The sequence below is a fragment of the Microtus pennsylvanicus genome, chromosome 2 (genome assembly GCF_037038515.1).
Source record: "Microtus pennsylvanicus isolate mMicPen1 chromosome 2, mMicPen1.hap1, whole genome shotgun sequence".
Lineage (NCBI taxonomy): Eukaryota > Metazoa > Chordata > Mammalia > Rodentia > Cricetidae > Microtus > Microtus pennsylvanicus.
The window spans coordinates 9,179,686-9,193,548 of record NC_134580.1 but is presented as its reverse complement, the minus strand read 5'-3'; the positions used below and the strand labels follow the sequence as shown (position 1 = coordinate 9,193,548).

Sequence of the window (13,863 nt, the reverse complement as noted above, 5' to 3'; positions counted from 1 at the left end):
TCCACCACCACCTCCACCACCACCTCCCCCACCACCACCTCCTCCACCACCACCTCCTCCTCCACCACCACCTCCACCACCACCTCCTCCTCCACCTCCTCCTCCACCACCACCTCCTCCACCACCACCCCCTCCACCACCACCTCCTCCTCCACCACCTTTACCACCACAATCACCACCACCACCTCCACCACCACCACCACCACCACACTGTCTCACGGCCTAGGACCTGGAAACCAGTAAGATAATCCTGGGTCAGACAGATTTTAGGCCAAGGCAGCATACCAGATAAATTGGGAGGTAAAAAGAGTCAGGGCTTGAGCCTGGGTATGGCTACCAATGCTAGGAGAGTTGACACCTGGGGCCCCCACAGTGGCTGGTCATAGTAGGCTCTGAACTGGGGTCCTGGTCTGGACTAGAACTTCAACATACCTGTCAATGCAGGACAGCAAGACAGAGATCCTAGATCATGCCCATAGCATGTCCCTGCCGCGGCTGGTGCCCTCTACCTCATACTCGGCCAGGGTGAGGGTCAAGCCCCTCCCTGAATACTTTGGGATCTGGAGTGAGTGGAGTGAGGAGTGCACCTGGACCACCGACTGGGGTATGTCTCTTGGCCACCACACTCCTGGGACACCCTCACTGCACAGGGCAAGGGAGGCTCTAGACCCATTCTACCCTGGCCTCCCCCCCGTGACTGTCCCTGGGAAATGATAGCTGGTATACTGTACACTGAGAGAGGGGACTTGGGCAAGGAGTGGATCTGTCTCACTGTCCTTCTTCCTGTCCATTGGGGCTTAGACCTCTTGGTTTCATTAGACTTTGTGGCAGCCATGATTAGTCAATCTGAGTTCTCGTTCCCAATTCAGCAAAGCTATACTATCCACAGACCTACATGAGTGCCTAGTTTGGGAAGGTTGGTGGGACCATTGGTCCTGCCCAATTTCCTTCCCTTGACATTTGCATTCAACCCTCACTCTCCCCATGGTGACCACGGAAGTTAGAGACCTGGGAAGTGGCAGTGGTAGGAAGCATTCCTCATAGCAGGACTTGTTGAAGGGGGAGTCTCGGACTGACTGCCAGTTAAGCAGGAGGAGGATTGGAGTCATGGACCCAGGAGATAGACAGGAGAGACTTACAGAGCCCAGGTCAAGAAGGCTAGTGTCCTGACAGAAGGGACCCCTTTCTGGCCCACTTTCCATCTCCTCTGAAGCCCCCTGATCCTGGAGGTCATGCTCTGAGCTGCCTCCTTAAGAAAGTCTCCCCAGTTGCCAGGCTCAGTTAGTCCCCTCTGGGTACTTCTGCTGCTGCTGAGGGCAGAACTTTCCCACATTGAATACTGAGTTCAGACCCAAGGATTCTTCCCGAAGTATCCAGCCTTCCTCACAGAGGGCCTTGGAACCCTAGCTCCTCCCTCAGCCTGCACCCTGTACCTCCCACCTAATGCTCCTTCTCCTTCTCGTTGAACAAGTGATGCCCACATGGGGGATCGTCCTCATCCTGATCGTCCTCATCCTGATCCTGATCCTGGCCCTCCGCTTTGGCTGTGCCTATGGATGCAGGTAAGGGCAGTCTGTGGACAGAGGCAAGTGGGCACTGGGCCCCAGAGTCACAGGGATGACACAGCCTGGCACACTATAATTCCCTCACTGTCACTCATCACCTGGCTTCAGTTTTCCCTCTATACCTGGGCACAGGAGTAGTTGACCCAGAGGTCCCTGGAACCTTCATTGACACATCTTCCTGCTGTCTTCCAGGCTGTACAGAAAGTGGAAGGAGAAAATCCCCAACCCCAGCAAGAGCCTGCTGTTCCAGGTAGGAAGACAGAGATGCTGCTGGTCCCTGTCCCAATGCTGTCACAGTGGAGAAGAGTGGGAGATCCAGGAGGCGGGGCTAGCAGGAGATCTCTCAACTCCTTGGGTACTCTAAGGAAGAGGAGTCCACAGATTACCTAGCACTGTTTGGTGCCACAGACAGAACCGAGAGCATTCCCTTGCAGAGGAAGCTCAGGAGGGGCTGCTCCTGGAGATAGGGATGGAACTGAGGGCTTCCAGGAAGGGACTTGAGCCTAACATAAATGTTTCTGAGCTGGTGAAGAGCCAACTGCATCAAGGGTGCTTTCGGGTCACCGAGATAGGGGTCTAAAAAATGGAAAGGCATGGCTGCCGGCATCTCATGACACAATGGCCATGTGCAGAAGAACCATGGAAGATGAAGCTGTGGTGAACAGTATGACCTGCTCCCTTCATGAGCTTGACATCTGAGGGAAGTGACCATCCCCTGGATGTCTCGCTTTCTTGCTGTCAGAGGCCTGAGCTGAGCCTCACCATGGGGACATTCTTTCCATGTCTGGAGCTCATGGAAGACATCATACACACATGCAATGCTCCACTGTCCCCTCCTTCCTGAGGTGCCACATTCACAGACACAAATGTTGTTCCCCTTCTAGGATGGAGGAAAAGGACTCTGGTCTCCTAGAAGCACAGCAGCCTTTGCCACCAAGAACCTTACCCCCCAGGGGCCACAGAGAAACTTTTTCGCTGAGCTACAGGGGTGAGTGGTTCATTCAGACCCTGGGTAGCCTGTGGGAGGATAGGCCTCCACTGTGCACATCAGCATAGCCTGTGGGTCTCTGAAGTGAATGTAGGGGTTGACACCCACTGTAGCAAGTGCCACTCCAGGTAGACATGAGGAAGATCTTCCTCCTTCCCAGGTTAGGATGAGAGAGAGGGACCAGAGGCGACATCGTTAAGTGGGAATCCTCTCCCTGCCAGGATGGCTATATAAGCCATGCCCTGCAGTGGCCTCGTGGGTGGCAAAGAGTGCATACCTGAGGGGTTCAACTTGTGCAGTGAGGCTAAAGCCCTCCTGTTGGGGTGAATCAGTGGCCCTGTGAGTAGAAGGATGTAAGGCATCCATGGTACCCAAGAAGATATAAGCCCTACCCTGAACACAGTGGGCTGTGGGGAGCAGAAGCTAAGAGCAAAGCCTAGAGTAGGGATGTGAACTGAACCCTGGGTACATGATCCTTTGAACACTAACATAGGCCCATGTTATTTGCTGGGTCTCACCACCACCATTCTTTTGTGCGTACTGTGAGGTCTGGAGGGGTCAGGACTTCTGAAAAGGACGCCTGGCTGGGTATACACGATGTATCTAGGTTCCTGGTCTCTACCCTCACTGTCCCCACAGGATGTCATATTCACATACGGTGGACAATGAAGTGTCACCTCTCACCATAGAGGTTCCTAAAATTGTTCAAGATTTACCGTCTGGGCCTGACCCAACTCCAGTCACCTCATCAGAACCCACGGAACAGCTTTCCGATGGCCAGCGAGACCCACCAACCCATTTTGGCAAACCTGAGAGCCAGAAACCCAACTTTGACTTAAATGGTCCCTACCTGGGGCCTCCTAAAACTCACTCCCTGACTAATCTCCAAGGCCAACTGGTGCCCCCAGAGGTAAGTGGCAGCCTGAAGCCAGAACTGCCACACTCCCTGGAGTACCTGTGCCTGCCTCCTGGGGGACAAGTACAGCTGGTACCACTGTCCCAGGCGATGGGCATGGGCCAGGCTGTGGATGCCGAGCGTGAGTCTAGTCTGAAGACCACAGAGAGCCCATCCATGGAACAGAGGGATAGCCCTTCACTCGACCTGAGGGTGGAGGAACAGGAGCCAAAGGACAATGCAGTGACTCTGTCCTTAAACTCTGGAGGCACTGAGGACCCCGTGGTGGCCTCTGGTTATGTCACTCCTGCAGATCTGGTGCTCACCCTGCCCACAGGGCCCCCGTCTACCTCTCTGGGTCCCTCTCTAGGGTTGCCCTCAGCTCAGGGTCCTAGTCTCTGTCTCACGCTGCCTGGGGTTCCTCCTGGAATCCCAGCTCTTCCACCCCCAGAATTTGATGACTATGTGGAGCTCCCTCCAAACATAAGTCAGCCCCCCAAGATCCCTCTGGGAAATCCTGTCCCTCCTGTGCCAAGCAGCACTGCAGTCAGCCCAGGAGAGCACAGAGAGGAGGTAGCCCCAACATCCCCACACCACGAAGGCCTCCTTGTTCTTCAGCAGGTGGGTGACTACTGCTTTCTCCCTGGCCTGGCGCCTGGTTCCCTCTCACCACATAGCAAACCACCTTCTCCAGGCCTGTGTCCAGAGATGGTGGACCTAGACCAGAATCTGTCTGTCAAAAAGCCTTCCTGCCAGCCCATGCCCCAGGTGCCAGCCATTCAGTTTTTCAAGTCCCTGAAGCATCAGGACTACCTGTCACTGCCCCCTTGGGACAGCAGCCAGCCTGGGAAGGTATGCTGAGTCCATGCCGGCCCAATCTCACCAGCAGCCCTGCTCCTCAGCCTGCGGATCTCAGCCTGACATCTCCAGAGAACCCCAGAGGCTTCCTCCACGAGATGCACAGTCTTCTCTGCTCTAAGCCCTGGGCTCAGAGCAGGAGGTGGGAGGCTCAGTGGATACCTTGGGGGTCAGACATGGAAAACAGGCAGGCTCATGTCACTCCAAGAATTGGTGTGGTTCTCTATGACAATCGGAGGCTCCTGCAGAGCCCTGAGGTTCTTTCAGAGGGGACTGGGAACCCCCGTTATGTAGAGAAGTCACTGCTGTGGACAGTGCTGCCTAGCTGGCCAGCATGGAACAAAGAAAAGCAATGCAGAAGGATGGGCATTGAGAACTCCTGGTGCCAACTGCAGGAAAGCTAGGGTATGGATCCCTCGAAGGTCAAGAACATAGTGATCACACAGGACAGCACATCCAAAGACTTAGTCTGGACATCTGGGCTGCTCTCCCTCTGGAATGCTTGCATACTTGCTACCTGCGACTCTCACTGACCACAGACATGGCCATGCTGTAGGATTGTGGTACTGGAAGTTGCTAGCTTGTTGACCCTCGGGGCACAACGGCATTACATCATTCCATTCTCACTTGCATTATTTGCTCCAGGTCTGTTCGCACATAGCTCTTGTCTATGTCTTGAGTATTGGCTGTTTTTGTTGTTGCTGCAGAGGAGCTGAGTCCGTGAACGATTTTGTCCCTCGAAGTGACATCTTTTTCAGATGAGACTGTACAGCCCTCTCCACATGGCCTTTTGTTGGACGGACCCATCTCCGATAATTGTGTTCTCTCCTAGTTTTGTGCAGGAGGCACAGTGATGCCCTAACCATTGCTGTGACACAGACTGCCGTGCTAAACCCCTCTCTGGGGCCATATTTGCAGCAACCTTTGCAGCAAACGTGCATGTGCCTTTGTTTATATTCTTTCTGGCTCCTTCTGTGTCTCAAGCCTTGCAAGGGAGGTTTTGTGTCTTCTAGAACCCACACTTACACTGCAGAGGTCTGTCTTTGTATGTCCTGAGGACCTGGAGCCAGGGCACATTGTGTCACTTCTTCACCCCCCTGCTCTCCATCCCCGAATCTGAAAGGCCCTTCCGTGACCCATCAAGTCCTCAGGTGGACCTGTCTGTCTCAGCATCTTATCTTGTGGCCTCACTCCCTAGATGGCAGCCATGGCTCTGCATGTTTGATTTTGACCCATGGCAAGCAGAGCAAGTGTTCCTTGGTCCCTGTTCATTGCAGCAAAGAAAACCACTAACATTGAATGTGTTTCAGTGGCAGTGTTCCCAGTAGCTTTCAATACCTTCTAAAGCAGAACGTCTGGGGAAACAAGCAAGAACGGCTTCCGTGTATTAGGACATTGACTCAAAAATATTTTGCATTAAGAAAGAACATTGTAATAAAATATTTGTAGCATACCACACAAAGGTCTGTGTGTATTTTGTGTTTGTGTATGTGTGTATTTTGTGTGTGTGTATTTTGTGTTTGTGTATGTGTGTATTTTGTGTGTGTGTGTGTGTATTTTGTGTGTGTGTGTGTGTGTGTTGGAAGGTTAGGGGAAAGGATACTTTGGACCCCTAATGTATTGTCAAGAAGACACTTCCGTAGGGTGGGACATTCAGTTTTTGAGACGTGGCAGTTAATGCAGTGACAGTTCCATCAAGCATAGGGTGGCTTGGGGACAGGATAACGAGGAGAGATCTGGCTATAGCCCACAGGGTAAGAAGAAGACAAGCTTCTGAGAAAATCTCTACGGGAAGAGGGTTGAACGTGAGCATAAAGGATCAAAGACATGCTGGTACTTCCAAGTCACCTGGAACTCCATTTCACTGGGGGTCTCACGCTCGCTCTCTGTCTACAAGCATGGAAAGCTAAGACCGACTGAACTGTTCATGGGAAGAGCTGAGAACGAAAGTCAGTTGATTCTTAACAGACCCGCTCAAGTGACTCCTGAGTCACCACCTCTGTCAAGCCTGTTTTTGTACTGAGGTGGGGAAGTCAGGGCGGGAACTGGCCCAGGTGGTTTGTACAGGTGTGAGACCAGGCAGAGACCAGGCAGGGCCAGGAGGCAGAGGTTCTGGTAGACCACATCTCTAAGAACACGGGGACAAGACGTGGGACATGGGGTTGTAGGAAACAGGTGGGGTGAGATGATGGTGACTTCACTGGGTTACTGGTCAGAGGGTTGAGGGCTAGGAAGCCCAGCAGACATGGGCTAAAGATGGTAGAGAAATGCTGAATGGCCATCATAATTAAAGTCATCATAAATCAGTAAGGACCCATAGAAAAATAAAAATATCAATCAAAAGTTTATTTTCACTAGTAACTAGTTTTATGAGAATTAAAATTGGACACAGTTTTTATTTGCAAGACTGGTAAATATTAGGGGATAAAATATGGATATCTAGAATTGGGAAAGGCATAAGATATAATAGACTTATAATACTTTTTAAGTGGACTTTATGTTTTATAGTGGTTTTGTGTTCATTGCAAAATTTAGATCCATAAAGCACCCATGGTCCCTCCTGACCTCCCCAACACCAGCAGCTTGTATGAGAGTTTTCTCAGTCCCTTTGAGCTGCTGTAACCAAAAATTAAATTTAAAAAAATTGAGAAGCAGTAGAGTTGTCTATTGTGAATCTGGCGACAGGGAAATCCACAATAAGAGGCCATTGAAAGCTGGGTGGTGGTGGCACACCCCTTCAATCCCAGTGCTCGAGAGGCAAAGGCAGGCAAATCACTGTGAGTTCAAGGCCAGCCTGGGCTACAGAGCAAGTTTCAGGACAGGCTCCAAAGCTACACAGAGAAAAAAAACCCTGTTTCAAAATAATAAAAATAAAAATAAGAATAATAAAATAAAACAATAAATAAATAGACATTGGAGCCAGATGTGGCAGCCAGTGCTGCATTCTCAGTACTCAGGAGGCTGAGACAAGAGACTTGCCAAGAGTTTGAGGCTAGCCTGTGCTACATAGTGACTTCAAGACCAATCAGAGCTACATAATGAGTTTCATGTAAGCCTGGACTACAGAGCAAGATCCTACCTGCAGAAATAAAGAAAAGATATGTGAGACTCGATTCCTGGCTTAAAGCCACTTCCTCACAGGCAGGCCCTTCTCACTGCTTCCTCTTGTGGCAGAAAGGGTCGGGGGACCTCTTCCGGTCTCCTTTGTAAGGGCAGCAATCCCTGCTGATGCTGACAGGGTTGAGACTTTGCGACGTCCTCACACCTGCCAAGGACATGCTCTGATGCCACCAAGGGTTTTAGCAACAGTCTGCTCTGGGAGGCTGCAAATCCTCAGACATGGAAACAGTAACATATCTGACAAGATTAAATCCATACATCACTGCCTCCCGGTGACAGAGGTTGACTTGGGGGTGCGCCCTTGGCATTTCACATTCTTTGGACGTGGACCCATGCAGCCATGCCCCCCACTACTGTGTCACACAGCTGGCACACAATAGGCAGGATCTGTTCTCTACCAGTTCATTCCTCCTCCCACTACTGCACCGTTTGAATTCCCAGTCTCGCGTTCTCAGAACGGAAACACTAGGGATTCTGAAACTGCTGTCTTCAGACCAGTATCACCAGCTTCAGTGGGGATGATGCACGAACAACTGTAGTGTCTCGAAAACCAAATATCCTGGCCTATGAAATCTGTCTTCTTAACAATGTACTTAGGGGCCCGGAATGTCCTCTCCTCTAACCTCCGCCCCCCCCCCCACACCGCCATTGTGTGATGTGTTACAAATATTTTATTACAATGTTCCCTCTTAATGCAAGGTATTTTTGGATCAATTGCTTGGTACCCGGAGATCATTCTTGCTTGTTTCCCTAGAGGGTCTGCTTTAGAAGGTATTGAGAGCTACTGTGAACACTGGATTGTGACTGCCCACCAAGGTGTGTCATCCCCTACTCAACCCACTGACAAGACAGTCTCCTCAGACACACCTGAAATCAAGTTTCCTAGATATTCCCGGTCCTGCCATGTTGACACCATCTCTCCACTAAGGACAAAGATGGTTCTCAACATCCCCAGAGATTGATGGGGAATCCCACCTGTGCCCACCCACCAGCTGCAGGTGCCTTCTGAGCACCATGGCTGCATCTTCTCTCCTGCCTGCTAAGTCTGGCTCAAGAGCAACCTCACTGAAGAATGAGCCAGGCCTCTAAGGAAACGGGTGTGGGAAAACCTCTGCCACCTGCAGGAGGCCTCAGAACGGAATGGTCTGTCTTACAACTGCTTCCCTGTGGACATCTCGACAGACTGCTTCCTTCCGTGCTTGGGGAGTGGAGAGGATTATAAGTGACTTCAAGGACTTGGGCCCTTCTCCTGGTTTTGAACTTGAACTCTGGTGTAGGGAAGATGTCCACCAAAAACCAAAGGTGTGGTGAAAATAAGATAGGAAAGAGAATGCTAAAGGCATTTTTAAAACCACGTGTGGGCCCAGAGAGATGGTGTGGGGGTTAAGAGTGCTTCCTGCTCCTGAAGGGGACCCACGTTTAGCTCCCACAACCACATCCAGTGACAGACAACTGCCTGTAACTCCAGCTCCAAAGGTCTGACCTTCTTTTGACCTCTAGAGGCGCCAGCATTCACATGCACAAACCCTCCCCCCCATATATATATATATATACAGATACACATACATAAAAGCAAATGTTTTAAGTTAAGATAGTTTTTACAACTGTGTGTGTTCTGTTTTCTACAATAAAATGTGCTATTTGTAATTAGATTTTTTATTTATTTGTTTTTTGAAACGGAGTCTCACTATACAGCCCTGGCTGTCCTGGAACTCACTGTGCAGTAGACCAGACTGGCCTTGAACTCACAGATATTGGCCTGTGCGCCTCCCAAGTGCTAAGGTCAAAGATTACAAGCCACTATTCCTGGCTTGTAATCAGATTTTTAAAAGAAAGTTATTAAGCACACCTGTGATCCCAGCACTCGGGAGGCAGAAGCAGGTCGATTTCTGTGAGTTCGAGGCCAACCTGGTGGTCTACAGTTAGTTCCAGGACAGGCAGAGCTGTTACACAGAGAAACCTTATCTTGGGGTGGAGGGGAGCGGGGGGCGGGGAGAGAAAATATTGGTAGCTAACTGGATCGGATATTCTTCTCAAGAACGGTTGCTTTGGGGAATCTCGAACTTTCAGGAAAAGAGTGGGTTCCGGGACACTGCATCCCCATTACTGAGAAGCCAGTTTCCACCCCACTGCAGCCCACCAAGGTTTGAGCGGAGTGGTGCTGCCACCTAGAGGACGGCACCCTGAATTACTTCAACTCTGCGGAGTTAGCACCACCAGCTGCATGCAATTCTCTGAAACCTTGGAGTTTGAAGGCTCGGACTGGTAATCAAGACAAGAAAGAGCGACGCAGAATGAGTTGAGTCGGCTGTGGGTGCATCTGTGCCAAGCTTGGCGCCAAATGGGAATGCGGACCTCTAGTTCAAACATTGCCAAGAACTGCAAAACCCGAGCATTTTAAGCCTAGTGTGGGCAGGTCTGAAGGTGGTGCTTTCTCTCACCCTGATTGCACACAGTCAGTTAAAGATAGAACTCCATGTACTAAACCGCCCTTCTAACCACTGCACTTGACTAAAGAGAAAAGGTCGGGCTGGTGAGATGGCTTGGTGTGCAAAACACTCACCATGCAGGTCTGACAACCTGAGTTTCAAGACTCATGGTAGGAGAGCATTCACTCTCAAGAGTTGTACCCTGACTTCCACAGGTGTGGCATGTTGTGTGTGCCGTGATACATGCATACCTGTCCTCATACACACAATAATAAACTCAGTTATATGAAGCCTGGCGTGGGCCCTTCTGAACATGAAGCCCTATGTGACCATGTAAGTACACACCGACAGAGCTGTCCTTCCTTGTACACTTATACTTGGGTGTAGGTCAGCAATGCTTCTCTCTATGTAATGTCCAGATGTGTACAGATATCTGTATAATTGTACACCCATGCTGCTGTAGGGATAAGTCCCGCCCCTTAGGGGGCGTGTTCGCCTCGGGCTAATGTCTGCCTATAAATTTGGCTAGCGTGCTCCGAGCTGTCGCTTCTACTTTCCTGGTCTCCGCGGGAACGGTGGTTCTGTAAGTCTATTTCTACATTAAAACTATATATATTTTTACAAACTGTCTGCATTCGTTTACGCCGCTACATGCTGCTGTGCACTGGTCTGTGCAAACACGTGTCTGTTTAGCAGCTTAGGTGATAATGCGCATGTCCACAGTGATGAAAAGAGCAGGCTTCAGGGCCCTGGAACATGGATCCTACATCTCTGACTGGGTCAGCTGGGGAACAGCAAGACACAGAACCACCTTTATCTGCACTTAGGCAAGTGAGACTGTGGCATGGCCTCTACCAGAATAAGGGTGTGTCTCCCAGCAAGCTCAGCTCCCATTACCCAGCCAGGGACAGATCCGCGAGCTGCTGGGGGATGCCTCTTGCTCTGGCCAACACCAGGCACAGGCCCCTGACGTCTTTCCCACTGACAAGGGCTCCTGGCGGATTTTCCTCCCTCCGCCCCCTCAGCTGGGTGAGCACCAGCTGCGGCTCAGCAGGCCATTCTCAAACCTCAGAGCCACTCCTTTGTCACAGAACCAACAAGAACAGAACCTCAGCTCCATGGCACCAGCGAACACAGGTGGCCTGGTCACATTTGTCACTGCAGTCCCTGCTCTCTCCCTCTAGAGCCCCACTTATCCTGTCAAAGGACTCACTTCCTCCCTTTGGTCAGTAATACTGAATCAAAGAGCCAGGAAGCCACTGGTTTTGTTCTGCCTCAATGGATCAATGGACTAATCATGCTGAAGTCCCATGGCACAGGAATGATCTTGGCAGCTTGACTGGATCTGGAGTCTCCATGGAAACAAACCTATGGGAATATCTGTGAGAGATTATCTCGATTAGGTTTATCCCTGTGTAAAGAGCCACCCCAAATATGGGTGGTGCCATCCTATAGGCTGGGCTTCTGGGCTAAATAAAAGGAGACAGTGCACCGAGCATCAGCCCTCCTCTCCCCCCACTTCCTGACTGTGGATGCACTGTGAATGCCATTATGCTGCCAGGCCTTTCTGGTCATGCCCAACTGTGTCCCCTGGAACTGTGAGCCCACGTGACCCCTCCTCTCATGCTGTTATTGTAAAACATTTTGTCCCAGCATCCAGACAAGGCGCTAACACAGTTTCTCTAACCCACTAAGGAATCAAGATTAGAGAGCAGCCACACTGCCAAGAAGGGCGATGGGGTCCCCTCTGCCTCAGTCCCCCCAAAACAACAAAGGCACCTGAAGGCATCTGGGGAAGCCAGGGTTTCTCATGCTTTCCCATCTCCCTGTCTGTAATTGCAAGGGAGGTAGCTTTCTTTTGGCCCTTTTCTATCTGGGAAGTCACCCCCTGTTGGTTCGTTAGAACTATTCTATAAAATGAAATGCTGTCTGGTTCTAGAATTTTAAAAAATCCAATTAGCATATTTAAATCCTGTCACGTTGCCCCCTGACAGTAATTACTGTGTAAAATCTGCTCTCTCCTAAGAATTCACTTGCAGCTCTTTCTCTTTGGTGCCCTCTGACCTTCCATATTCCAGGGTGCTCCACAGACTCCACTGCCACCCAGGTTTCACACTGTCCCCACTGGGATGCTGAGTAGAACCGCCAGCATCAGAGATGTGGCCCCTGAGAGCAGCTCCCATCCAGCCCTCCTAGTGGACGGCTGGGAGGTGTGCAGGTCCTGACTGCTTCCTGAGCCCTTCTGGGAAACTGTGGGAGCTGCAGGCTGGAAGTTTGCTGGACAATACATCCTATCAGCTTTCCTCCCTCCGCCACTCCCCTCCCCACCAGCAACTCTGGAGATTGGCTAAGTAAACCCTTCCTAGGAACCCTAGCCCCAGAGTCAGCTTGGAAGTGACCTGCTTTGGAGACTGTCCTCTGAGGCTGGTCTCAACTGGCTCTGTCCCCAGAAGCTAATCTGGAAAGGGGGCTGTTTGTTCCCTTGCTTGTCTGAGTCCTCTTTCAGGTATGGACAGAAGAGGCTGTGAATGCTGGCTCAGCAGACTTATTCAGGGGCATTTCGTGTCCTTTGACGATGCCCCCCATTGTATGTGTGGTGTGTATAGAGGGCAGGGGGGTCTGCAGGAACCCACAGAATAGAGAGACCTCTTCATACTTGGAGATGTTAGAGGGAGCTGACTTCTGAGCTTAGAGGAGAGGGGTCTCTGATTCTAGCAGATTGGTGAAGGTGTTAAAAGCCATAATTTCAGAAGTTGTCTCTGTCTCCCCACCCTACCTTAGAGCTACTGGCTGCTAGCAGTCCAGGGGCATAAAGAGGGCACCAGATAGAACATAAGGCATTGCTGATCCTCCACCCCCCAGGGCAGCCTCAGCGATCTACCAGCTCCATGCTCAGCCTGCTGGTGAAGGAGGGGTCAGGAGTAGACAATGAGTCTCCTGAAGACAAGGCTCTGTTCACAGCCACCCGGAGGTGCAATTTCAGACCCCATAGATGCCGGTCATCCCTTCCCTCTGCTTCTCTGCTTCTCCTGAAGACTTTCTTCTTTTTTCCTTCCTTCCTTCCTTCCTTCCTTCCTTCCTTCCTTCCTTCCTTCCTTCCTTCTTTCTTGAATTCAAGAGCAATAGAGTGTGGAAAACACGGAGGCTGCTGTGCACTTCTCCATGACCTGATCTGATTGGTCATTGCTCAACCCCTGCAGTGGAGGTTCCTGTGACCCCTTGACTGTCCTATGTACAGGAACCTGAGTTCTGTTGAGCCCCAGCCCTGATCCAGCTCCACTCCCTACTCTCCAATAGTTGTTAGGAAAAACTAAAAGGTCACCAAGAAATAACACAAGGAAGTCCAGAGACCTGGATTCCAACCCAGGTACCTACCACCCCCATCCCACATATCTGCACCTCTGGACCTCAGCAGTCCATGTCTCTCTATGTGTGTGCCTCAGTTTCCCCATTTGTTTATAGAGTACTTCTTACAACTTCCACCCTTTACCCTTTTGTCTCTTAATGACTTTCCCATCATGATCCATGATGCCCTGTACCCCTGGCACCTTAGCCATTGTCACTCTGGACAATTTTCCTTGTGGCCCAGTCTGGTTCTGACCCAAATCTCACCAAGCACATCCACAGTGTCTTCTCTGTCAGCAGCTCGGAAGGATCTCTGGCATTTCCTTATCGAGACGAATTTAAGCACCCACCACAAACAAGATCTCCACGTGAACTTCCTCCTCAGCATTCTGGACAAACATTCTAGAAGTCTCCTCCATGCCCAGCCTGAATTCCTGAGGAAACCACAGTTTGCACTTCAGTGGAGTGGGGTAGCTTGCTGGGCAAGGCATGGGCTTCAAGTTAGGCCACCTGGCTTGAATCCCAGCTCCAGTGCATATGGTGTGCTAAAGGGTAAAATTACATCCATTCAATTTTAAAATCTTAATGATCTTTGTATTTGCTCTCTTTCTTTTTTGTTTGTTTTGTCTTTTTTTTTTTAATGACAGGGCCTTTGAACTTTTG

General features: G+C 50.6%; 1 protein-coding gene across 6 annotated transcripts in view; it reads left to right on the top strand.

Annotated features, from left to right (window-relative positions):
- The window catches only part of Csf2rb (colony stimulating factor 2 receptor subunit beta), a 39,533-nt gene extending 33,765 nt beyond the window's left edge, over window positions 1–5,768 (top strand). For all 6 annotated transcript variants that reach the window (XM_075959987.1, XM_075959986.1, XM_075959984.1 and 3 more), the window contains 5 exons: window positions 445–604; window positions 1,472–1,562; window positions 1,758–1,815; window positions 2,450–2,553; window positions 3,193–5,768. In XM_075959987.1, coding sequence (XP_075816102.1) covers window positions 445–604; window positions 1,472–1,562; window positions 1,758–1,815; window positions 2,450–2,553; window positions 3,193–4,309 — 1,530 coding nt within the window. In that variant the 3' untranslated portion in view covers window positions 4,310–5,768. The remainder of the gene's footprint in view (window positions 1–444; window positions 605–1,471; window positions 1,563–1,757; window positions 1,816–2,449; window positions 2,554–3,192) is intronic.
- Window positions 5,769–13,863: the final 8,095 nt, after the last annotated feature.